This window comes from Artemia sp. Qi Xiang Cuo, chromosome 10 (assembly GCF_049724085.1).
Source record: "Artemia sp. Qi Xiang Cuo chromosome 10, ASM4972408v1, whole genome shotgun sequence".
Classification (NCBI taxonomy): Eukaryota; Metazoa; Arthropoda; class Branchiopoda; order Anostraca; family Artemiidae; genus Artemia; species Artemia sp. Qi Xiang Cuo.
The window spans coordinates 4,315,925-4,343,494 of NC_142803.1; the positions used below are offsets into that span (position 1 = coordinate 4,315,925).

The following is a 27,570-nucleotide window of genomic DNA, read 5'->3' on the forward strand; positions in this document are numbered from 1 at the left end:
CATTGTAAACTATAGTGAGACATTGCCGAGGAGTAGAGTGAGTTTAAGTCTAGAAAAACAGCATTAACTTTACACCATCAACAGAGTTCTGCCCAGTTGGATCAGGTGTTAAGACGCGATCCCATGAAAAACATATTCCCCCTCATAGATCTTTCAAAAAATAAGTTTTGATCCACATCAGTGATCAAACCTATTTCCTTCCTACTGATTTTTAGAATTAAGCTCATGACGAGGTCCCGTGTTGAAAAATAAAAGGCGATGTATAACCTAAATTCCGAATAAATTTGACGTGTGTTCATTATGGACATGTCTAAAAGCGTTAACATCTCGCACCCCAAATACTTCCTTATGACGTTCCATCAATTTCTAAAATTCCCCTTAGTCCGAACCCTATTAGCAAATTCGTAGTCTTTGAAAGTGCATTCACTATCAGTAAGTGAATTATATAATGTTTCATTGGGGACGGGGGGGGTTTCTCCTCACTTAACCTAGCGCTAGAGTTGTAATAATCATATGCATATATGGCTTTACAAGTCAGTGTATATCATTGTCAGGAAAGTGCTGTTTAAGCAGAGGAAAACTATCGAAATTGTCACTTTTCTGCACTTGTATTAGTTGGCTGAGAGCCTTGGGGAAAAAACTATATGAATCTAAAAAAACGGATTTTACTCCTACAAGTATGCCCATTAACCACAGTTTGCCATTTGATTTCTAATACAATCAACTTCTCAGCCAATTTGGGTATATTATTATAGGTAAATGAGATATCTATCCAGGGTCTATCTGCAACTCCCTACCTGTGCATACGTGCCAAAAATCCGGTAAAGTAAATTTCAAATCATAATTTAAATTGTGAATGAAAACCGGTATAAGAAACTGTTGTCTTACATTTACATTGCACGATTGATGTGCTATACCACGAATATTGCTACCCCCTAATGATATTTCCTGTCATAAATGAACAAGGTCGTGGACTTTCCCCCTCCCCCCTTAGTCTTTTTTCCACTAGTCCCTTTCCCCTTAGTCCCCTCTTCAAATTTGCCCTTACATTCCCAACATATTTCTAATTTTTAATGGGCAGACAATTCTCTGCTGATAAAATCATTGAGTAATGTGTGTGTCTTAAGCGGGAGATAGCCCCATTTGATGTGACAATTAATTTAGTCAATGCTTTGATCATGCAATCTGTCCTCGTCCAATATCTCAACTATTTCTATTAGACGCATAGCGTTACTGCTGTCTCTTTGGGCATGGGCATAGGAAACTGCTTGATTTTGTTTGATACGATTGGGATATTGGGGTTCGTTCACATCTGTGAGCTTGGTCTCACAGTCTAACCTTATTTTATCACTTTGCATATGTGTATTCTGGAAATTTCTTATTGGAAATTACGTTGCTGATTACTGAGGATTCACAGGACAAATTATGAGCAGATGATTTGGGATTGAAAACTAAATATTCGCATTTAACAACATTCAAAAACAAACTAAAATCCCGAAACATCATAGAAATACGTTGCACCGATAATGCCAAAATAGACTTGGTTCGGCTTAAAACTAACCGGTCGTCCGCATACGCAATATAAGACGCATTAGATAAATTATAAAAATACGAAGGCTTGATTCCTAACAATACATTTTGAATGCAAGCATAAAATAGATAAGGTGTTAGCACCCCAACCTATCGTACTCCAGATTGAACTGGTATATTACCGCAGTACCCTGTACCAGATTTTAAACGAAGAAACAAATTACTTACCAAAATTTAAGTACATGTATGACAAAAGGGTTCACTCCAAACTCTGACAAAGAGTACCACATTTGTGCATGACAAATACTATCGAAGGCTTTAGATAAATCCAAAGCGCAAATATGTAATTCATAACCTTTAGACTGGGCATCATAGAGAGATGAAGCTAAAACCTTATGTGCATGTTGACACCCAAAACGAGGTTGAAATACAAATTGGTTACAGTCTTTCGCAGTTCGTTCAATAATATATAGGAGCAGAAAATATTCAAAAACCTTACTAATATTGCAAGCAACAGTGATGGGCCTATATGAACTGCAATCAAAAGGGTCCCTTCCACGTTTAAGAATCGAAGAGACCGTTCCTCAAAGGAAGGAACCAGGCACCATTGACAAAGATAAACAGAACTGAAAAAGTAACTGGAGCTGAGCGACTAGTGCCGGACAATCACAACGTAAATGGTGAGCGCTAATCCCATCAAGCTCTCTTAATTTAGACTTAAGGTTAATGATAAAATTAACAATACTTTTAGTTTAAACGGCAATAACATGACGTTGCAAAACTTTTGGTGGACAACATTTAGAAATTAAGCATTGAAAATGACAATGAACACTATACTCAATCTTACAAAAAATACTTTTATAATACCCAAGCCAAGACGAATCTGATATAACATCACTAGTCCCTAATGAATCAAATTTAGATGCATTAATGAGTTCTTTCCATTGTACTGCACTTTTAGGGAACTCAGCAACATTATATCAAACCAAACAAAGATACCGTTTAAACTCCACTTTTTTCTTAATTTTTATGTCAAACACTTGGCCTCGCAAGGGCCGCCCACAACCAATCCAGATGCGAAGCCAGAATTTAGCACGATTTTTGACATCTTTAAGACCCGGGTCTTCTTTCCAAATTGGACTTCGAGTTTTGAGTTTAACCCGGACAAGGGGAACAGCTACATTAAGTGTTTTTAAAAAAAACACTCGTGCACAATAGATTAAAAGGGATCTTGACGCAGGACCACAGAGCTGTTAGGGTAGAAATATATAAAGGCCAATTTGCTTTGCTCCACTCTCGTTTCATACACCATTTTTTATTAGCAGCACAAGGATGATTAGATGGATCAGCGGTTAATGTCACAGTAAGGGAAAAGGGAAGGTGGTCAAAAGCACGTTTGTCTTCGTCAACATTAACGACAGAACAGGGAACATCGGTAGAGCAAATACAATGATCAATATTGGTCACAGTACCACTATTATGAATATAACTGTAATTAAGAGCTTTGGGTACTATGCAGTGACCAATAGGCAACGAATTTAAGACTAAGTTGGCACGAGTAGAGGAGCTATGAACATCACAATTGAAGTCACCTATCAATAGCCAACGATACCCATGCTTTTCAATATTGCATAACAGAGTCTTAAGGGATGAGCAGGCATTAGAAAACTTAGTAGGTGAAGCTAGACGTTTCTGATCGCAGGGATGATATACATTTATAAATACAAGCTGACCAAGTCGTATTGCCATAATATTATCAGAGGGATGAAATAAGATAGGTGACAAAGGAGTAGCTAATCGTTTGATAACACATGCAAGGCCCCCGGAAGGTCGGCCTTTTATTTTTCAGACATTGATAGTAAAGAAAGTATGGTGGTTACTTCTTCATAGAGAGTTAACAGAGATGGCGGGAAGTAAATGTTCTTGCAAGAACAAAATGTCAAAATCATTCATTTTTTATTTACTTAATGAGCCATCTTTATCTTTCGTGCCATTGATATTAAAAGAGCAGATTGAGACGGACAATTCTACAGTCATTTCCGAATCACACGTTTGCTCAGGACATCACGCAGAATATGACATTTTAGGCTATACGATGCATGATTACCCCCACAATTAGCGCATTTTGGATCAAAAACACAGGGAGAATCACGGGATGATACATGAGAGCCGGCACAGCGGCTGCATTTTGTTGGCTTATCGCATTTGGTTTTCATGTGGTTGGGAGATTGACAATTATGACAGCAACGGGGCGGCCGCAGAAATTCAAAAACCCGGAATGATTCATAGCCCACCTTGAGCCCGAGTCGTAGGCTATTACTCTGGGCTACAGCATCAGCAAAGGTAATTTTCACAGCCAGGGATTTTCCCAAACGTTCAGCGTCGATGACACCTTCACATTTCTTAAAAATTATCGCCTCATAATTAGCGGGCACCCTAATAATGATAATTTTTCTTGAGATTTCAATTATACAGCACTTGGAAAAACGGTGGGTGTGAGAGGGGGGTAGTTGCCCTCTAATCACTTTCGACTATTAAAAAGGTCACCAGCCCTTTGAATTTCCAATCGTATGAGCCTTTTTAGAAGTTTCTATGTCAACACTTTCTATAAAAACCTTATATGCCCTCAGGGCATAACATACAACCCTTGCCCCGAGTTAACATACAACATACAACCCTATTTGCTCTACCGGTGTTCCCTGTTCTGTCGTTAATGTTGACGAAGACGAACGTGATTTTGACCACCTTCCCCTTTCCCTTACTGTGACATTAACCGCTGATCCATCTACTCATCCTTGTGCTGCTAATAAAAAATGGTGTATGAAACGAGAGTGGAGCAAAGTCAATTGGCCTTTATATATTTCAAGCCTAACTGCTCTGTTGTCTTGCATCAAGATCCCTTTTAATCTACTGTGCACAAGTGTTTCTTTGCCACAAGCCAGAGTGCAACTGAATGTTTATTATCTTCACTTAGTTAAGTGCATGAAACAAGCTGAGAATGTAGCTGTTCCCCTTGTCCGGGTTAAACTCAAAACTCGAAGTCCAATTTGGAAAGGTGACCCGGGTCTTAAAGCCGTCAAAAATCGTGCTAAATTCTGGCTTCGCATCTGGATTGGTTGTGGCCGGCCCTTGCGAGGCCAAGTGTTTGATATAAAGAGTAAGACAAAAGCGGAGTTTAAACGGTATCTTTGTTTGGTTCGATATAATGGTGCTGAGTTCCCTAAAAGTGCAGTACAATGGAAAGAAGTCATTAATACGTCTAAATTTGATTCATTAGGGACTAGTGATGTTATCTAAAAGTATTGTTAATTGTATGCTTAAACTTAAGTCTAAATCAAGTGATCTTGATGGGATTAGTGCTCACCATTTACGTTGTGATTGTCTGGCACTAGTCACTCAGCTCCAGTTACTTTTTCAGTTCTGTTTATCTTTGTCAATGGTGCCTGGTTCCTTCCTTTGAGGAACGGTCTCTTCGACTCTTAAAGGTGGAAGGGACCCTTTTGATTGCAGTTCATATAGGCCCATCCCTGTTGCTTGCAATATTAGTAAGGTTTTTGAATATGTTCTGCTCCTATATATTATTGAACGAACTGCGAAAGACTCTAACCAATTTGGATTTCAACCTCGTATTGGGTGTCAACGTGCACATAAAATTTTAGCTTCAACTCTTTATGATGCCCCGCCTGAAGGTTATGAATTACATATCTGCGCTTTGGATTTGTCTAATGCCTTTGATAGTATTTTCCATGTACAAATGTGACATTCTTTGTCAGAGTTTGGAGTGAACCCTTTTGTCATACATGTACTTAAATTTTGGTAAGTAATTCGTTTCTTCGTTTAAAATCTGGTACAGGGTACTGCGGTAATATACCAGTTCAATCTGGAGTACGACAGGTTGGGGTGCTATCACCTTATCTATTTTATGCTTTCATTCAAAATGTATTTTTAGGAATCGAGCTTACGTATTTCTATAATTTATCTGATGTGTCTTATATTGCGCATGCGGACGACCTGTTAGTTTTAAGCCGAAACAAGTCTATTTTGGCATTATCGGTGCATTGTATTTCTATGATGTTTCGGGATTTTGGTCTGTTTTTGAATTTTGATAAATGCGAATATTTAGTTTTCAATCCCAAATCATCTGCTCATAATTTGTCCTGTGAATCCTCAGTAATTCGCAACGTAATTTCCAATAAGAAATTTCCAGAATACACTTATGCAAAGTGATAAAATAAGGTTAGACTGTGAGACCAGGCTCCCAGATGTGAACGAACCCCAGTATCCCAATCGTATCAAACAAAATCAAGCAGTTTCCTATTCCCATGCCAAAAAAGACAGCAGTAACGATATGCGTCTAATAGAAATAGTTGAGATATTGGACGAGGATCGATTGCACGATTAAAGCATTGAGTAAATTAATTGTCACATCAAATGGGGCTATCTACCGCTTAAGACACACACATTACTCAATGATTTTATCAGCAGAGAATTGTCTGCCCATTAAAAATTAGAAATATGTTGGGAATGTAAGGGTAAATTTGAAGAGGGGACTAAGGGGAAAGGGACTAGTGGAAAAGAGACTAAGGGGGAGGGGGAAAGTCCACCACCTTGTTCATTTATGACAGGAAATATCATTAGGGGGTAGCAATATTCGTGGTATAGCACATCAATCGTGCAATGTAAATGTAAGCCAACAGTTTCTTATACCGGTTTTCATTCACAATTTAAATTATGATTTTAAATTTACTTTACCGGATTTTTGGCACGTATGCACACGTAGGGAGTTGCAGATAGACCCTGGATAGATATCTCATTTACCTATAATAATATACCCAAATTGGCTGAGAAGTTGATTGTATTAGAAATCAAATGGCAAACTGTGGTTAATGGGCATACTTGTAGGAGTATAATCTGTTTTTTTAGATTCATATAGTTTTTTCCCCAAGGCTCTCAGCCAACTAATTCAAGTGCAGAAAAGTGACAATTTCGATAGTTTTCCTCTGCTTAAACAGCACTTTCCTGACAATGATATACACTGACTTGTAAAGCCACATATGCATATGATTATTACAACTCTAGCGCTAGGTTAAGTGAGGAGAAACCCCACCCCCTCCCCCCTGAAAAAATAATAAAATCAATTACAGATAGTGAATTCACATTCAAAGACTATGAATTTGCTAAAAGAGGGTTCGGGCTAAGGGGGGATGTAAAAATGGTTGGGATTATTGTAGAATGCACTTGGCAAGCGATGTGTTAACTCTTTTAGATATTGTCTGCAAGAACACAGACCAAATTTATTCAGAATTCGGGCTAGACATTGGCTATTATTTTTCAACACCACACCTCGTGATGTGCTTAATTCTAAAAATCAGTAGGGAGGAAATAGGTTGGATCACCGATGTGGATCAAAACTTATTTGTAGAAAGATCTATCAGGGGGGATATGTTTTTCATGGGATCGCGTCTTAACACCTGATCCAACTGGGCAGAACTCTGTTGATGGTGTAAAGTCAATGCTGTTTTTCTGGACTAGAACTCACTCTACTCCTCGGCAATGTCTCACTATAGTTTACAATGTAGCAATTATAAATGGCTTGAAAATCCTTGTTCCATAGATTGACCCGACATTTACACTGTCGAGGAAAATGGTACCCAAGGATGTTTTTTTTTTAAATTGAACGTCACATACCAAAGGCGCTCCACGACTCTGTCAAAGATTTTGTTTTTCCATGTGTAAATAGACCGGTGACCAGGGACTCTTTGAGTTCATACAATTTTCCTTTGGTCGAAGATATGGGCATGCATTGGACCCCCTCCAAACAGAAATTAATTGCAGATTTGGACCCGAAATAGAATATTGCCGTTTATCATGTGCTATTGCGATGGATGGTGACCAATGATTTCAGGGTTACAAATATACACAGAGCCCTGCAATTCAATCAGAAATCCTACTTGAAAACGTTTATTAACACTTTTGTCACTAAATGTTTACAGGCAAAAAGTAAAGTTAAAAAATAATTGTATTAACTTATTTCAAATTCAGCTTTTGGGAAAATGTGTGGAAGTTTACAACATTTTAGAGGGGGTATGAAACTAAATTAAACACCACTATTTGTGTCTAGATTTTTAAAAGGGTGCATTTTGTTAAAAATTGCAGAAAATCTTTCTCCAGCATACAAATAGCAGGCCATACTATAAAGTCTTTAAAAAACCAAAAGATTTAAGATATTATTTTCTTTTCCCTGAAAAGTCTACGTCAATATAAAACGAACAAAAATTAATTACAAAACTTTTTCCACCAAATAAGTCTTTCAAAGAAAAGTAAAGAACTCCATTAAACATGAAATGAGCAAAAATAGAATCAAATAATCTACCAAGCTTGAAACTACCACAAATGCCCTTAGTTGGGCTCAAGTTCCCTTTGCCTTCCCAAGCCCAGAATATAACTTGCAATTTACTAAAAAATAACACAAATGAATTTGCATTGTCAGTTCAACATACATATACTGAGATTTAGTAGTCAACATGTTAATATTATTTGATTTATTAAAGTTATAAAAGTAAAAACATTTATATTTTTTCTTTAAAGTGCAAATTTGTTCTGGCCTTGGGAAGGCATAGGTGTTTTGAGCCCAACTTCTGTTAATTTGTGTTCGTTTTGAATTTGAATGGGTTATTTATTGTAATTTCTGTTCGTTTTGGGTTTCATTTATTTATCGATGTTGATTTATGGTAGTTTCACACTTGTTAGACTATTTGATTTTGCTTTTGCTCATTTTTTATTTAGTGGAGTTCTTTACTTTTATTTGAAAAACTTATTTTGTGGAAATGTTTTTAAATTAATGTTTTGAAATAGCAATGATAAAGAGATTTGTCTCTTAATATGCCTCATATGGCATATTAAATTAAGATTTGTCTCTTAATTTAAGAGATATGTCTCTTAAATTTGTCTTAATATGCCTCATATGAACGGAGCATTCGTCTTATATGAATGACGTTCTAAACAGTAATATGCAAACCAGGAAACTAAAATGTACAGTTAATGAAATTGATTCTTCATTTGAACAAACTTCTGAAGAAGTTTTTTACTTGAGTTCCATCCGCAAACCCTTTGATTATCGCATTTCAAAATAATAGTGAAGATGATTGGCTTAGGGATTTTGACATGGATAAGGTCATCAGTGCTTACCATGTCTTTCTTAAAACAAACGAAGATTTTCTTAAATATATGGGGACATAAGACAAACCAGTCAAAAATTTCAAGGTCTAATCAAATAAATAGCAGTAAAAAAAGACATTCAACATTTTATAAAAACTCAAATTGATCAAATACCTATAAACAAAGAAATTGTTAATTGGAGTTAATTGGAGACGTTAGAGACATAGAACGTTAACAAAGAATCTGACACTGAAGAACCTGGTTGAGTCGAGTGTTTACCACAAACTCATTGACCACCATCTGTATGATAAGTGAGTCAAAAAGGTAAAATGATGTAGGTCTTTAAGAAATTACACATGAAAATAAAGTTTGCTTTCAGAGGGTTAAGTGTATGAGGGCTATACTTTCAGAGGGCTAAGCTATGGCGTTAAATACATAATAATTTTAATAGGAAACAATTAAAGAGAAATGATTAGTGCTCTGTATTCTTTTACTCCTGTTTTATTTTTTGCTCGGTGAGTGTAATCAAGTCAAGATAACTAATTATAGAATTTGAGCTGACCAAGAGTACGGATTTCGAGAGGGAGACTGTAACATTTTAAACCATCCACTGATTTTGAACGAAGCCCTAGAAAATTCTGAAAACTTCAAAATAATCATAAATATATACTTATACTGACTCAGGATACACTTTAATAGAATCAACCACTCGTCTCTAATAGAGATATATTTATTATGTCTTATTTATTTCCATTGTAAAACACTTAGTGCGAATTTTAAGTAATGAGTGACTCGGGCCAACAACAACTGAAACTCTAAAAAGAAAAATTATAACGATAAATACATTAAAAAAGTTTTTTTGTTGATTCCAAATATTTAAGGTTCGTTAAGTTTGTTGTTATCAATCAAAAGCTAGGAGCCTGGGAAAATTTGCCTCATATAAAAATGGTTCTAAAGTAAAATTTTGGAAAATTTTGAGTTTGGGGGAAGAGGGATTTCAAAAACATCTTCCCATAATATAAATTATCCCCTAAAGTGGATTCTGATATTTGTAACGCTATATCTATTAGTGCTTTAGAAATATTTAAAAAGCTTCTAATGTAGAATCTTGGAAAATTTTGAGTTTGGGGGCAAGGGGGATTTCAAAAACATCTTCCCATAATATAAATTATCCCCTAAAGTCGATTCTGAGTTGCAGAAATATTACCCAAAAGTCAAAGGATTTTATGAAAATTCTACGATCAGATTCAGTGCATCAGTAGATTTGTCAAGCTCCAATCTTTAAAAATTTGGAATTCCATAATTTTTGTCAGAAGAAAGATAATGGATGCAGGTCTATTTATTTTTTATCTTTATTCTCCCCAGCGGTGATCATATCAAACCAACGGTCCTAGAAAATTGGAAGAAAGCTTATTTGAACTGAAACTAAAATTTTTGGTTGTCTTTGTAAGTAACCAAAGAAATTGCATGGCAACTAACCCCTCCCAACCCAATTTTTACAAAAATCAATTTTGATACCAATTTTGTTCGGTGTGGTTAAAATGTCCAATAACATTTTATTGGAAAACAAAAAATGTCCAATTTGCCTTTGAGGATAAAATGACCCCCAACAGACCCCAGAGGAAGGGCCGCAAGTGATGAAATTTTCCGATTATTTGCAGATAGTATTTTCTATTGGGAAGAATGCAGACATTTTTCAGGTTGAGGGTTTCTACGGGTAAAATTTCCCATTGGGACGGAAGTTTTCGGGGTGAACTTTCCGGGGGAAAATTCACACGGGGATATTCTCTAGAGTATAAAAATACGAAATTTATTTTATTGTTCTTACTTTCTCGTTGGCGACCCCTTTTTACATGTGCAGATACTCAGAGGGAATTTTTCGGGATAAATTTCCAGTGGCGATGGAATTCTCAGGGGAATTTTCACGCAAGGTGGATCCCTCACTGGAGTCCCTATGGGTAAACTATCACCAGCAAAAAATTCTCCAGAGGAAAATTTTCCTCGGGAGAAACTCTCCATAGCGTGGGAGGGATTTTCGGGAAAAAATTTCCCCACAGGGAGGATTCTACGATATCAAAAATTCTATAATGTCAGGATTATAAGATATTTGAAATTAAATAAAAATAAGTCTTTAGTTCGTTAGAAAGCTTCTCCTCTAGTTCGTTTCTTTGATGATTATTAAATAAAAAACAAGTTTTTTTTAACTGAAAGTAAGGAGCGACATCAAAACTTAAAACGAACAGAAATTATTCCGTATATGAAAGAAGCTGTTCCCTTCTCAACGCCTCGCTCTTTACGCTAAAGTTTTTCATTGTTTAGAAAAAATAGAGTTGTGAAAAAGTCAAACTTTAGCGTAAAAAGCGAGGTGTTGAGGAGGGGACAGCCTCTTTCATATACGGAATAATTTCTGTTCGTTTTAAGTTTTAATGTCGCTCCTTACTTTCAGTTAAAAAAAACTTGCTTTTTTATCTAATTTTTGAACGTTTTTGATAAATTGCACGTTTTGATCTTGGCTCACCGTACATGAATAATTAAAACAAAATTTGCATATTAATATGACTTTGATTTGATTAAATGTCTTTCTCGAAAGTAGTTTAATTTTATTTACGAACTTTTTTATTAGTAATAAATATACGTAACTTACTAATTAACTTACGTAACGAACTTCTATATTCTTAAAATCTTATTACGTATATTAGAGAGTTCGCCCCCTAGTTAATACCTTGCTCTTTAAGCGAAAGTTTGAATTTTGTTCCAATTCTGTAAAAATGACCTCTTAATCACAAAGGCCGGTAATTAGAATGAATAGCTGTTATGAAAGTACTAAAAAATCTTTGGCTTAAAGAGCGAGGTATTGACTAGGGGTTGAACCCAATCATATATGTAATAAGTAGTAATCTATCTATTGAAATGACGAGTGCTTGCGTAATTTGTCTTATCTCTAGCATTTACATGAATATACAGCGTGGTTTCACGTGGACATTGCAAAAAAGCGACCAATCCTTTACCTATAAAGTGGCCAAACATGTTTTGAAACTATTATCAAGGCTGTATAAGACAACGCTTTTTGTTATTGATATCAATTGCACAAGAATATACACTTCGGTTTTAAATGCACATTTTAAAAAAGCTGGCAAACCTATAAAGTGGTCCAACATGTTTTGAGAGTATAGTCGAGATTATATAACACAACCAGAGTGGTTTTTGAGGCAACATCCGTTTTTTAGGGCCAATCAGAGACAGCGGAGGTTGCTCAATATACGATAACTTGATTGGTAATTGGATTCTAATAAAAAAGAGTGATTTTCATTCGTCCTTGAGATTTTGTATATAATGGCAATGCATTACGATTAAATTTTCATAATGTTTTAACATACCATGGATAATACACTAAATATTATCGACTTTGAAGCTATGCCAACTTCGATACATAATGTGAGTACAGTTAAGTAAATTTCTTAATTTATTTCCAAATAGAATAATTTTACCATCCCTCCAGTAAGTTCAAATTTCAGGGGGCCTAGCCCTCCCCCCAACAATACAATATGATGATTATAGTCGATAGAAAACGCAAAATATGCACTTTTCTTATTATGTAAACCCCCTCGCCCCCCCCCCTCTGTTTACAAGTTTAATTAATTATTTAGAAATAGTTCTTTCCTTCAAAAAATGTCCTTTTTCCCATTATCAATTATCAATAGAGTGAGCAAACTTTTCCAGTCTAAAAAAAACCATCTGTCTTTAATTCTGTTAGAAAAAGGACGGTTCCAGAAACAGACTTCAGACGGATGTCTTATCGGCATGTATTAATGCCACATGTGATTAGGGACAATTTGAAAAATACATTCTTTTTTGGGTCAAATTAAACGGAGTATATCCTTTTGAAATGCAAAGCACAACTGACGTTTGAACAATGTTGTCAATTTAAAATAGGGTCTATCGTTATAGTATACTAAAAAAGTTGATATTAAAATCGTTAATTAAAGAATAGTAGACTACACTCAGAATCGACTTTAGGGGATAATTTATATTATGGGAAGATGTTTTTGAAATCCCCCTTCCCCCCAAACTCAAAACTTTCCAAAATTCTACATTAGAAGCTTTTTAAATATTTCTAAAGCACTATATTTTTTATATGAGGCAAATTTTCCCAGGCTCCTAGCTTTTGATTGATATTACGCCATAGCTTAGCCCTCTGAAAGTATAGCCCTCATACACTTAACCCTCTGAAAGCAAACTTTATTTTCATGTGTAATTTCTTAAAGACCTACATCATTTTACCTTTTTGACTCACTTATCATACAGATGGTGGTCAATGAGTTTGTGGTAAACACTCGACTCAACCAGGTTTTTCAGTGTCAGATCCTTTGTTAACGTTCTATGTCTCTAACGTCTCCAATTAACTTCCATTTCTTTGTTTATAGGTATTTGATCAATTTGAGTTCTTATAAAATGTTGAATGTCTTTTTTTACTGCTATTTATTTGATTAGACCTTGAAATTTTTGACTGGTTTGTCTTATGTCCCCATATATTTAAGAAAATCTTCGTTTGTTTTAAGAAAGACATGGTAAGCACTGATGACCTTATCCATGTCAAAATCCCTAACCCAATCATCCTCGCTATTATTTTGAAATGCGATAATCAAAGGGTTTGCGGATGGAAATTAAGTAAAAATTTTCTTCAGAAGTTTGTTCAAATGAAGAATCAATTTCATTAACTGTACATTTTAGTTTCCTGGTTTGCATATTACTGTTTAGAACGTCATTCATAAGAGACGAATGCTCCGTTCATATGAGGCATATTAAGACAAATTTAAGAGGCATATCTCTTAAATTAAGAGACAAATCTTAATTTAATATGCCATATGAGGCATATTAAGAGACAAATCTCTTTATCATTGCTATTTCAAAACATTAATTTAAAAACATTTCCACAAAATAAGTTTTTCAAATAAAAGTAAAGAACTCCACTAAATAAAAAATGAGCAAAAGCAAAATCAAATAGTCTAACAAGTGTGAAACTACCATAAATCAACATCGATAAATAAATGAATCCCAAAACGAACAGAAATTACAATAAATAACCGATTCAAATTCAAAACGAACACAAATTAACAGAAGTTGGGCTCAAAACACCTATGCCTTCCCAAGGCCAGAACAAAATTTGCACTTTAAAGAAAAAAATATAAATGTTTTTACTTTTATAACTTTAATAAATCAAATAATATTAACATGTTGACTACTAAATCTCAGTATATGTATGTTGAACTGACAATGCAAATTCATTTGTGTTATTTTTTAGTAAATTGAAAGTTATATTCTGGGCTTGGGAAGGCAAAGGGAACTTGAGCCCAACTAAGTGCATTTGTGGTAGTTTCAAGCTTGGTAGATTATTTGATTCTATTTTTGCTCATTTCATGTTTAATGGAGTTCTTTACTTTTCTTTGAAAGACTTATTTGGTGGAAAAAGTTTTGTAATTAATTTTTGTTCGTTTTCTATTGACGTAGACTTTTCAGGGAAAAGAAAATAATATCTTAAATCTTTTGGTTTTTTAAAGACTTTATAGTATGGCCTGCTATTTGTATGCTGGAGAAAGATTTTCTGCAATTTTTAACAAAATGCACTCTTTTAAAAATCTAGACACAAATAGTGGTGTTTAATTTAGTTTCATACCCCCTCTAGTTGACCTGAAATGGAAAACTTGATACCATTCGCAAAAACTGTATCACTCGCTTTTGATACAGCTTGGATTTTCGATTTTTATTTTAATGAGCCCTTTTTGAGTTTCTATGATAACGCTTTCTATAAGAACCTTATATGCCCCCAGGGCATAAATTACAACCCTTATCCCAAGGGGGGTGAGAGTGGTTGTCATCCTCTCATATAATTTCCAGAAATTTCAAACAAAATGGCTATCTCAAAATTTTGATTGGATGTGTTTGGGAAAATGGTTGGGGTAGAAGGGGCATTAGTCGCTCTCAAACCACTTTAAAATATTAAAAGAGGCACTAGCAATTTCAATTTCATATCGAATGAGCCCTTTTTGAAGTTTCTACGACAACGCGTTCTAAAAAAAAACTTTTATACCCGCAGGGCATAACTTACACCCGTTGCCCTTAGGGCTATGGGGGAGTATCCTCCTCAAAAAATAATTTCTATCTGGAAATCAACAACCTTGAACAAAATTTTTATCTAAAAATTTTGATTGGTTGTGTTTGGGGAAAAGGTGGGCGTGAGAGGGGGGTTAGTTGCCCTCAAATCACTTTCGACTACTGAAAAGAGCATTGACCTTTGTATTTCCAATCGAATGATCCCTTTTTCAATTTTCTACGACAAAGATTTCAATAAAAACTTTTATGCCCCCAGAGTATAACTTATAACCCTTGCCCTGAAGACTGTGGGGGGGGGTGTCTTGCTGAAAGGTAAAATTTGACTTAACTTTGACTTATGTCTCCTGCCGGGCGCTGCTTGGCGTAGAAAGTGACGTCTGCCTCTTCCATCCACTTCGGTCCATGGCAAGCGCTTGCACATCGCTCAACCTGCTATTTGCCATCGTCAGGAACTCGGACAGGCTGTCAGACCATCGTTTTTTCGGTTGGCCGCGAGGTCACTTCCAACCTGCTTTGACAGGGTCGAAGTCATGGGTCGTTTTCGCCGGTATGTGTGGAGGCATTCGAAGTAGGTGTCCGAATCATCGTAGTGTTCGCTCGGCTGCTTGGGTCGAAAACCGAGACTAATTGGTGAGCTGCAGCAGCTTCTCATTTCTGAAGAAGTCGAACCATCGTAGACCTTTGATCCTCCTCAGGCTCTTCGACTGGAAGACATCAATTGCCTTGAGGGTTGCGGCTGAAGCTTGCCACGTCTCATCTCCATAGAGCATCACAGAGCCAACGAGGGCGTTGAAAATCCGCAGCTTCGTCGTGCGACTGATGTTTGGTTTTTTGCCAGAGGTGACGGTTCAGTCTGCCCATGGCAGAAGACGCTTTGGATATTCTCGCTTGTTGTTCAGAAAGAAGCGAGCCATCTGAAGAAATTATGGAGCCCAGGTAGGTGAACCTTTGGTCAATTTCGATGATAGTGGTGCTATCCAGGCTAACTGAAGGATTGGCAGCAGAGGAGGATGGGTCTATGGCCATAATTTTCGTTTTAGTCCAATTTATCTGCAGTCTGGACTAAATTCAGGAAAGGTACAATTTCCTGAACTTTAAACTGCGTGGAACAAAATGGCTATCTCAAAATTTTCATTGGATGTGTTTAGGGAAATGGTGGGCATGGAAGGGGTGTTAGTTGCCTTACAATAACTTTCAACTATTAAAAAGGGCACCAACCATTTCAATTTCCAATCGAGTGAGCCCTTTTTGAAGTTTGTACGAAAACGCGTTGTATAAGAACCATATATGCCCTCAGGGCATGGCTTTCAACCGTTACCCTGAGGGTAATTAGGGGAGTTGTGATCCTCAGAGAACTAATTTCTAGAATTTAAAACTTCGTTGAATGAAATGGCTATCTCAAGATTTTGATTGGATGTGCTTGGGGAAAAGGTGGGCGTGAGAAGGGGGTTAGTTGCCCTCAAATCACTTTCAACTATTAAAAAGGGCACTCACCATTTGAATTTCCAATCGAATGAGCCTTTTGTCAATTTTCTACGACAACACTTTCTTTAAGAACTTTATATGCCCTCAGGGAATACAACCCTTGCCCTGAGGGCTCTGGGGGAGTGTCCTCCTCAAAAACATATTTTCTATTTGGAAATCAACTACGCTGAACAAAATGGCTATCTCAAAATAATGATTGGATGTGTTTCGGGAAATGGTAGGCGTGGAATGGATGTTAAGTGCCTTCCAATTACTTTCTAATATTAACAAGGGCACAAGCCACTTCAATTTCCAATTGAATGAGCTCTTTTTGAAGTTTCTACGACAACTCCTTCGATACAAAGTGCCCTGCTCGAAAGAAAAAAAAATAAATAAATAACACATGGCGTGAACATCATTCTTTTATTCCCTCAGGACATAATTTAATAATCTAGAACCCTTGCCCCGAGGGTTGTTGGGGAGTATCCTCCTCAAAAACATATTTTCTATTTTGAAATCAACTCCACTGAACAAAACGGCTATCTCAAAATTTTGATTGGATATGTTTGGGGGAAAGATTGGCATAGAGGGGGGGGGGGCAAGTTGCCCTCCAATAACTTCCAACTATGAAAAAGGGCACTATCCACTCCAATATCCAATTAAATGAGCCCTTTTCGAAGTTTCTACGACAACTCCTTCGATACGAAGTGCCCTGGTATGGAAAAAAAATTAATAATACATTCTGTCAACATCATTCTTTCTTTAAGCAGCCCTATTGTGCTGCCTATGATTTCTATCTTTACTCTTTTAGTCACTTAATGTGCTTAAAGAAGTGTTCCAGAAACTCTAGAAATTTTTTTTTATTGGACCACCCTGACTGATTTACTGCTCAAATAGTGCCTGACGGTGCCCCTATCAACATAAAATCTTGAAAATTTTGCCTAAAATCTGTAAAATTATGTTAAAATATTAGCATTGATGGAATGCTGATGCCAGCAACATTTATGGCGCTAAAACCCCTTCGAGATTTTTTTCTGAATGATTTCTTTGATCTTGGAGTTAAATATCCTTGCCGATTTGTTTCAAGGTCATCTAGGCTGCTCAGATAAACTAAAAGGAGAAAGGGAAACATTCTAAATAATAATCGTCTAAATGATGCTAAATAATTCACGTTTGTTTTGACTTTTAATGTTTTTTTGTCATATAATAGCATGTTGTACCATTGACCTGTCAAAGGTACACTATTTATTGCGGTCAAAGGTATAACACACAACCATTATTTATTAAATGCATTCATTCAGTTATAGGTTACGAAATTAAAATTGAAATACTATGCTTTTTATTTACTTCAAAGATATAACTATAGTATAAAACGCTAAAGAGTAAATCACTATTAATATAAAAAGAGTATAATAAAGAAATCAGTACATGAAAATACTTACTTTTGGACACGGAAATGGATAAAAATTTCTTACAAAATCTGAAAGCATGTCTTGATCTTCATAAAATGTATAGCAGTGTTCCTAGGAGCTAATGCATGTAACGGAATATTTAACTGCGAAAAATATGTAAGATGGCAGCACAAAACAAGGTGGTCAAAGGTGCATGCCGGTTAGAGGTACAACTTTTCCCCTACATGGCCATTTTCAAAAAGCAAAATTGAGACTCTTAACGAATTTGTCCAGACTTTTGACCTATCAAGACCCTTTTTTCCTTATCCCAGGATACCAATTTCTCCAGACAATAAGACATTTTTGAGAAAAATTTTATACCCAGTTATTGTTCATTTAAAGAAATAAGATAAAATATTTTAGACTGAAATCATCCTCCTCTCCTCTTAACTTTGTATTAGTTTTCTTTACACTAAGAACCCATACAACTACATTTTTCAAACATTTTAAAGCTTAATGATAGAAGCAAAACACATCCTGATTAAAGAATAAGAAACGAAAGAATATGAAAAAAATAGTCGGATCAAAGAATATTTGCAGCAATCAGAGGAATCTTGTAAAGAAAGTAAAAAAAAGGACATATTTTTTTTGCTACTCTTGCAAAAAAGCAATTTTACTTATTGTTCAAGGCGAAGGTGGTACAAGTTTTCGGGAAAAGGTTTCAATGATTGCAATTTCAATCTTGAAGTTTTCACTTCAACACCCCTTTTAGGATTTACATCTCCCAATCAATTTCTTTCGTAGAAAATTATATCATGCGGATTGACTGGAATCATGACTACCATTCACAAAATAGCTTGAAATCTTATTTTTACCACTTAACAGCATTTTTCAAGAACAGTTCAAATTTCAGGTTACTTTGGATTAGGTATTTTTCCTTACAAATAGTCTGTTCCTTATAGTGATTGTAACAACTATGAGATGTTCAAATTTTAATTATTTTTGCTTGTTAATTAAGCAGAAGTAGAGAGGATGAAAAAAATTTCAATTCCAAAACAAAAGTTAATCACTCCTGATTCTATATTTTTTTTATCTCTGAAAAACAGTAAAAAAATTTAATGTTTAATTTCCAGATATGTTTAATTTTTCACCTAAAGATACTTCTAGCTAACATTAGTAGTAACATGGGCTAAACTAAACTAATTTTAAATAAAATTTGGTTTACTTTTGGAATATTGCTGTTTCGGTAATATTCATTAAGGATTCTTCTTCCCCTCCTCAAACGTTTTTCTGTTTATATTAGAATTTTATTTCTACATTTGTCTTTCATAAATAAATTTCTTATAGGTGAAACCAATCATATTATTTGTTGCTGTTGCAGCTGTTGTTACAAGAGCTGATATATTTCTAGACTCATCCATCAATAATCATCCTGATCCATCGTGGCAAGTCCTTGCACTTGTTAACACTATTACAACCGATGTGTTTGCAACAACACTTTGTTATTCTGTTGTTCCAACAGCCATTTTCGAGGTTATACAGGCTTTTAGACCAATCACCACCACCATTACTGTTGAAAGAGAAAGAATTCCAGATCCAGGAAATTGTAGAAGAAAGAGATGGGCATTCGAAAATGCTATTGATGGCAGACTTTCTGGCCCAAATGAAGTACTTAAAGCTGCTGCTGATGCTAATCCGAGGTAATAACTTTGTAATGATAAAAGACAAAATAGACATTTCATGTTTGTAAGAAATTAATCTTCATAGAAATTTCCAAAAAAGGAGTTTCTTAGGAAAAAGAAAAGAACCATTATAAAGCCCAAACTGACCAGAAATAAAGTAATACCTCTAAAGGGAACTGATATTACATTTGTACTGACGAAAATTTTCTTTTTCTGCGTTTATATATTGGCATTAGCATGCAAAACTAATGTGAAAATACTAATGTAAAATTAATGTCTAGCCTAATTTATTGATTTTGATTCACTTCAAAATTAGCTTGCAGAACTAATGTAAAACAAATGTCTAGCCTAATTTGTTGATTTACTTCAACATTATTTGAAAAAAACTACGTTTTCTAAAGAGTTAAAGAGGCTGAGTTACAAGGTCGAACCTTAAAACGTACAGGGATTAGGAGGTACAGCTGAGGGGCTGCCGCCCCCAAAACCCCCCACTTTTCCAGCCTTTAAATAAAAAAAAAAGTTTTTTAGACTGAAAGTAAGGAGTGACATTAAAACTTAAAACGAACAGAAATTATTCCGTATATGAAAGAGGCTGGGCCTTCCTCAACGCTTTGCTCTTTACGCTAAAGTTTTTATTGTTTAAAAAAAGAGTTGTGAGAAAGTCAAACTTTAGCGTAAAGAGCGAGGCGTTGAGGAGGGCACAGCCTCTTTCATATACGGAATAATTTCTGTTCGTTTTAAGATTTAATGTCGCTCCTTACTTTCAGTTTAAAAAACTTTTTTATTTAAAGGCTGCGAAAGCGGGGGTTTGGGGCGGCGGCCCGAGCCCTAGGAAAGCTTAACTTCTAAATTTCAGCCCTATCGGTCAACGTTAAAGGGGGGCTATGGTGGGAGGGTCCAAACTTCTGGCCCAGTTTACCCCATGAAGATAAAGTCGGAGGAGGATGAAATTTTGCAAGTTTCTTAGTTTGAGCTTGGGCTACAAAATGCGATTACCGCCGTCTCTCTGCGACCTCTAGGACCTGAAATCGCTTAACATTGTGGTGGGTCGCCTCTTTATAGAGGCACAAGTGTGCCTCCTTGATTAGCTTGTGTTGGCATGTTTAGTCACAAATGTTTTACCGGTAGGCCACAATGCCACCAGTGTTATAGTGGTAAGCTACAATGCCACCAGTATTGGCGTGGTAATATACGGATGTCACCACTTATTGGAGGGGAAAGCCCGGCCCCAAATTATAATGTGATGCCCGCGTCAACCACACCGGTTCTGCAAATATTGGGTTTAGTACTGCTCTATTTACAGTATACCCTGTCCCAGTATATGAAAGCGATCGAGTGGTCAAATGGCCACTTTCTAAAGCCAAGTGGACCCGCCTTGGGTTACCACTAAAATCTCTAAATCTCTCCTTGGAGGTAACAAACCCCCTCTGTCAATATAATAATGACTGTATCTCGTAACTCTATTCCTACCGTGCCTGGGTTCCAGGAAAACTAGTACACAATTTGTAGAAAATACCTTACTTGTATTCTTCCAAACGGTCACTTATAATAACAAAATAATATGTTTCCCCGAAAGGGGTCTAAATGCAGACTAACTCAAAAATAATATTCTTTACAGTAACTTGTTCTTAGGGGTGGACCTTCACTTGGCCCAGCCAATCCTCTCAATCCCCATTCAAAACCCATTCTACTTTCTTAGCTTTATCTTTCAATGACTCAAACCAGGAATGCCAAAATAGAATTTAGTTCAAAGCTTACTTATTGCAAAACAAATATAGCTTAGCAACGAGACTTTTAAATTGTCATCGAAAATTATACTATAGGCGAATCTAAGCAAATTTAACTACGGAACGAAAAAAGGTCATTTATCTGAAAAGAAAGGAAACAGGGGTGGAACCCCAGCACCTTCCCTCGTAAGATAAATGACCACCCACGCGCTACCTTGGCCCACCCTTAAAAATATAACACTTAACTTGAACTTTACAAAATCCATTTGCCTTCTCTCTTTCACCAGTGTCTGTCCTACTACTTCCACCACTTGGATCTGGATCGGTCGTCATCAACACGTCTCTACTGTAGAACCAACATGTTCTAGATCGTATAGTATCTGCATTAGCTTTTGCATGTTGAAGTCCCCAAGTTTCGTAGACAATGATTGTGCGCAGCACAATCAAAAACAAAAATTTTCTCGCTCTCACGAATTTACATTTGAGAGGAGCAGAGAAACAGTTTCTGGCACATTTGATGATCCCAGCTATCATGAAAAATTGGCTGCACTAGCCTCTTAATTTCCATCTGTGGAAACAACTCCACTTCTCAATAAAAAGGTAAACTGCCCCTTGGCATAATTTGAAATAGTCCCAGGCCAAAAATACACAGGCCTCTGAATACGATAAGGATACTGGGTATAAAGTAAAATTTTAGTTTTTCGCCTAATTTATTGATTTACTTCAACATTAGCTTGTAAAATTAATGTAAAAAACTGATGCAAAACTAATGTCTAGCCTAATTTATTGATTCACTTCAACATTAGCTTGCAAAACTAATATCTAGGCTAATTCATTGATTTACTTCGACATTAGCTAGTAAAACTAATGTAAAACTTTCTCGAGATATGCTTAACGATATTTTTGGTTTTCTTATTTAATATAACTCAACATTAGCTTGCAAAATTAATGTCTAGCCTAATTTATTGATTTACTTCAACATTAGCTTGTAAAACTATATGGGGAACTGATTCCCCATCTTTGGACTATTGTATGAAATTTTGTTTTCATGGTACCTAAGCTTTTACTCAATTTATAGATATATTAATTGAGGCAAAATAAAATGATATTGTGGTTTTGCTCTTAACCACTCCATAGACGGTCATTTTGTAACGCTCCTAGGAGACAGTTTATACTGTTTGAGAGTCAGTTTCTTTCAGGGTCGCCAACTTGCACAATTTTCGTGTGAAATGCACTCTTTTTTTATATTGCACTCTAGCTGAATTTATTGATTTACTTCAACATTAGCTTGTAAAACTATATGGGGAACTGATTCCCCATCTTTGGACTATTGTGTGAAATTTTGTTTTCATGGTCCCCAAGCTTTACTCAATTAATAGATATATTAATTGAGGCAAAATAAAATGATATTGTGGTTTTGCTCTTAACCCCTCCATAGACGGTCATTTTGTAACGCTCCTAGGAGACAGTTTATACTGTTTGAGAGTCAGTTTTTTTCAGGGTCGCCAACTTGCACAATTCACGTGTGAAATGCACTCTTTTTTTATATTGCACTCTTTCACATCACGAACCGGATTTGCACTCTTTTTGCACATTTTTTGCTCTTTTCACTCTTTTTTGCACACTTTTATGAAATGATGATAGAAAAAGTAGTAAGCGAAACAAAAAATGAAAATTAAACTATTTAAGTGCAAGGGATTAGAACAGGTAGCCGGTATGATCTCTGTTATCTATGCTCAGGCCATCCCCCAGGCGTCTTTCTCGCTATGTCAGCCATTTACCAGGAAGCATGGTCATTTACCAGGTCATTTACCTAGGTCAAAGCATAGATAACCAGTAAAAAATTGGTAAACTCAAATCAAGTTTTATAGAAGGAAGTTGAAAACTGTTTGTGCACAACTGTTCTTCATGGAAATGGAAAAGTCAGTATGAAACAGGAAGTAAGGCGATGTAGAAGCAACAACCAAAATAAACCTACAAAAGACTAGTCTCAAACTGATAAAATTCAGCAAATACTTTAGGCCTTTGCTCCATTTTAAAGTGTAAATGCACCATATCTTGTTGTGATAGCCATTTTTAAAAAAAAAATAAACGTCTTATCTTACCAGCCAGGGGTAAGAGAATTTGCTTTGAATGGGACCCATACTATCAAAATGATATAAAAGGGTAAATTAGGAAAATACGAGGCTAGCCTAAAATTGTAGTTTAGACTTCAGACACTTCTTGCTATCTTGCAAAACAGTTGAGTTAGGTGAATGACACTTTCAAAAATGAATCTAGGGCAAAAAAAAAATTGAGCCAATTGAAAATGACAATGAAAAATAGGCAAATATTGAACAGTTCATATTTTTAACCTATGAATAATGTGAGCATACCACTCGATGCCTTTTCTTATGCTGATTCCAAATATAATAGTCGGTTCTGGTGCAAATGCACTTCACTCCACCCAAATATACCAATTCAGGGTATATATTTGCACATTGGGGTGGGGGTCAAGTTCAAACTTACTTCTACAGTCAGAATTGCATCCTGAATCCAAATTTAACATTCTTTTGCGTCAGAAATAAACTTTACAAGTCCCCCTTCCCTAACGAGTAAATATTTACCCTAGGGGTCGGGAGTAAAGAGAATTTAAACAAATAGCAATTAGTATATTTGGAAAGAACATAAGAAAAAGCATCAAATGGTATGTTTACTTATTCATAGGTCAATAATATGAACTGCTCAATATATACCAAAAAATGAGCAATATAGTATCAAAAGACAGGTGTACTAAAAAAGTGATCCTTTTCTGTGGATACTTGAATTATGCAGGCCTATTTTAGGTTTGATAAGATTTTTGAAGACTCTACATTCAGGTGGGGGAGGGGACAAGCTGTGGCCAGGTATTAAAATCGTCCACATCCATTTCGCTTGCTGAATTTTAAGTAGGACTGAGTTTAAAACATCTTTGTCTTTGTCAAGCTTTGCTTATGGACAAAGCTTGGCAGAAGTACTAAATGCTTTTATTCTCAGTTTTAAGCAAAGCTGATTGTAGAATAAGCTAATCACCCCTTTTAACATTCCCAAGAGCTTATATGAGTAAGCAAGTAATCTTGTACAAGAGACAAGGAGAAAAAAGGTGCCTAGTATTTCTGTCTAAGCCTTTTTCTTTTTTTGCATACTTATTTCAGCCTTGGTTTTTAACACTATTAAAAAAGAAACAGAATTTTTTTTCAACTGAAAGTAAGGAGCAACATTAAAACTTAAAACGAACAGAAATTACCACGTATTTGGAGAGGGTCACCCCCTCCCCAGCACATCGCTCTTCACACTAAAGTTTTTTAGTACTTGTAAAAAAGCTTCTCATTGTTCTACTTAAATGACCTTTGTATTTCAGGATTCTTTTTTAAAGAATTGGGACAAAATTAAAATTTTAGCGTAAAGAGTGAGGTTTGACGAGCAGGCAACGCTCGTAATATACATTATAATTTTTTTCGGTTGAAGTTTTAATGTTGCTCCTTACTTTCAGTTGAGAATTTTTTTTATTTAGTTTCTGATCGTTTTTTAATGATACCAGGACTTAACTTACTGTCAATTGTGTTCTAAAGACATAATCGGATGTGTGGCAAACGTGAGGTGCCATTTTAGAACAAACTTCCACAAGAGCAGGGTTCAGACAATCAGACATCAATGCTGCAGTATGAAGACCTTCCGAAAAAATTACTTGCTGGGTCTATAATTGAAGCCAGCTTGAAGCTTACGTCGTGGGTCGTCTTGGAAGATCTTCCCATTTGAAAATGACCACTTTGATCCTAGTCTTCAAAATGTTTTTGGAGACTCAGAGCTTTGTAAAAGCTTCAATCGGGGCAGAAATAAAACAAGTGGGATAACTAGACACGTCATTGCCCCCTTTAGAAATAGATGTGCTTTCTTGTGAACTGAAGAAAGCTCATATCTCTTTAATAGTTGACGAATCTACTGATAAATCTTGGCAGAAGGTCTTGGCAAAGTACAAAGACTCCAAATAATTAGTGCGAGAAGAATTTCTGGGGCTTTTGCCAGTAATTGATACCGGTTCAGAAGGGCACAACGTCTAATACTTGGACATTTGGAAAGTCTTGAAATACGCTTGCAAAATTTGATGGCCATTACCTTTGACAATGCTCGTGCTAACACTAGACATCAAAAAGGTCTTGGTGTACTGTTAAGAGAATATGTACAAGGTTTGCTTTTGCTAGGCTGCACTGGCCATTCTCTAGCTCTCTGTTCTGTATATGCAGCTACGAAGTTGCCAGATGGAATTGACATTTTTATTCATGATGTAGTTGCATATGTGGAAAATAGCCCAAAAAGACAGGATAAACTAAAGATCTACGAAAATTTATGTCATGTGGAAAACCATAAGCTTTTGTAGACTTCAAGTACACGATGGCTCACTCTTGAAGCTTCCGTTGAACGGATCCTTGAGCAGCGGAACCCGCTCCTTTTATTCTTTACCAACCATGGAGAAGGTGGCTCCGCTGGAGATAGAGGAAGCAAAGAAAAGGCTAATAAAGTTCTTGCTTTTATGCGTGATTCATCTGTGAAAGTTACTTAGTATTTTCTTTCATTTGTCTAACAAAATGTCAATGCACTAAACAAGAGTTTCAAGCTTAGGGAACACGGATTCACAGGCTTTTGGAAAGTTCGCAACAGGCATATCTGCTGCTCCTCAAAGGCTTTGTCAAAAAGGGAGAAATAGGGCGAGTGCAAGATCCCTTTAAAGTTCGGTTGAGAGCAGGTCATTTTCTTGCACTTGATAGTATAAAGTTGTGATCAAATGTACTGTACATCATGAGAAGCCTATAAAACACTTGCCTATTGGGTGCTCAGCAGGTTCACTGCATCCATATGAGCTGTCTAAATTTGTTTTGGAATTGTGCTCACAAATGAGCAAATGGATTGACTACAATGACCTAACGTTAGAAAATCTCAAATGCTCAAGTAAAAATGTTGCCCTGTCTGGATATCTGGACACTCTCGTGCCTCTTCTTCAACAGTTTCCAAATTTTCTGGGTGACACTGAGGAACAACGAGATAAAATGCAAATAAAAAGGCGATAAACATGCATTTTTGTGTGCTGTTTTGAAGGATGATAAATCTGTTTTGCCTCTGCTTCCATTTTTTTTGCGGAGCTAGGGTATGGTACTTGACTCGACTACAGTGAAGTCAGCTAGAGTTCATGACTAATTACTTGAACCTCTTTCCTTTCAAATTCCTTTCAAAACTTTTGGATAAAATGGAGATCAAAATTTAACTAAACATTAGATGCAGTCAACTATAGTTCAGTTAAAGTTCTAAGCTATCAAAATAAACAGCTGCAGATTTTAAGCAGAGCATTACCTTTTAAGCTAAAAAAAAAGAATAATAATCATTATCTAACTTATTAAGTAGAGGTGGATTTCATAACTTTATTTTAAATACAATTTAAAAATTTAAAGACGATATGTTTATCGATCGAAGAATAACTGATAATAATGTGTAAATAGTGTAAGAATGGTCAAAAGAGTGTAATAGCAGCCGCACGTGCGCAAACTTTTGACTTGAACACGCTTTTAACAACTTGCACTCTTTTTTGGTCTTGATTTGCCCTCTTTTTTGTCGTCGGCAGTTGGCAACCGTGGTTTATTTCTGGAAATGAGAGTTTAAGCATCAAAAAATATTTTACACATACCCCTTATGCTTTTATACATTGGACAGCAGGTCATCCTGTGAAAATTATACTTTTGCTGATGACCATAATGAAAAGTTTAAATTATGCAATCCGTGTAAATTGCATAGAGGATATGCAGTACCCATTCAAGACTGTAATTCATGTCTTGAAGAGATTTGTGACTCTCATCCTAAAGGATTCTTATGATCCAATTGTCACTATCGTAAATGTGGTCAATGGGAAAACACTAACCCTGGCATGATTACGAAAAACACTAAACGTGAGTTCAGTTCATTTTTAGAAGACTGGTATCGTCGTGGCTTTAAACTGCTTTTGGAATAAGAACCTTGTCTATGTTTCAATTGCTGGAATAATAAAAGAGTCTGGTTTTACGACATCTTTGTGAAGATACTGGCTATTATGATTTTAAACCTAGAGAATTTTGATTGGCTGTTACAGAAAGGGATTCTTCATATGAGTTTTGTATGTGACATTGCTTAAAATAAGGAAATTGAAACACGTGAATCTTATAACATGAATCACCATAGTATTATTTACTTCACAAAGAGATTTAATAGAAATAAAGTTACACTATATTGTAGAAAATGCGACCCTGACTTTGCAAGTCAAGATGAACACAAATTGAATCTCGACGAACTATTACCACTTATTGTTTCTTATGATTACCTATGCGTAGAAGAAGAAATCGATAGGACAGAGGGTTTTGTATATATACAAATTTTATTAATAAACAAACTTATATACATTTTTAGTGCATTTCACTATTAGGGCATCGAAATTTACATTAAAGAGATTGGAAAGAGTATTTTAAA

General features: G+C 35.8%; 1 protein-coding gene across 1 annotated transcript in view; it reads left to right on the plus strand.

Annotated features, from left to right (window-relative positions):
- Nucleotides 1–27,570, plus strand: part of LOC148947378 (uncharacterized) — a 120,460-nt gene that overhangs the window by 62,738 nt on the left and 30,152 nt on the right. Inside the window, exon 2 of the mRNA XM_089095815.1 lies at nt 19,002–19,354. Coding sequence (XP_088951941.1) covers nt 19,002–19,354 — 353 coding nt within the window. The remainder of the gene's footprint in view (nt 1–19,001; nt 19,355–27,570) is intronic.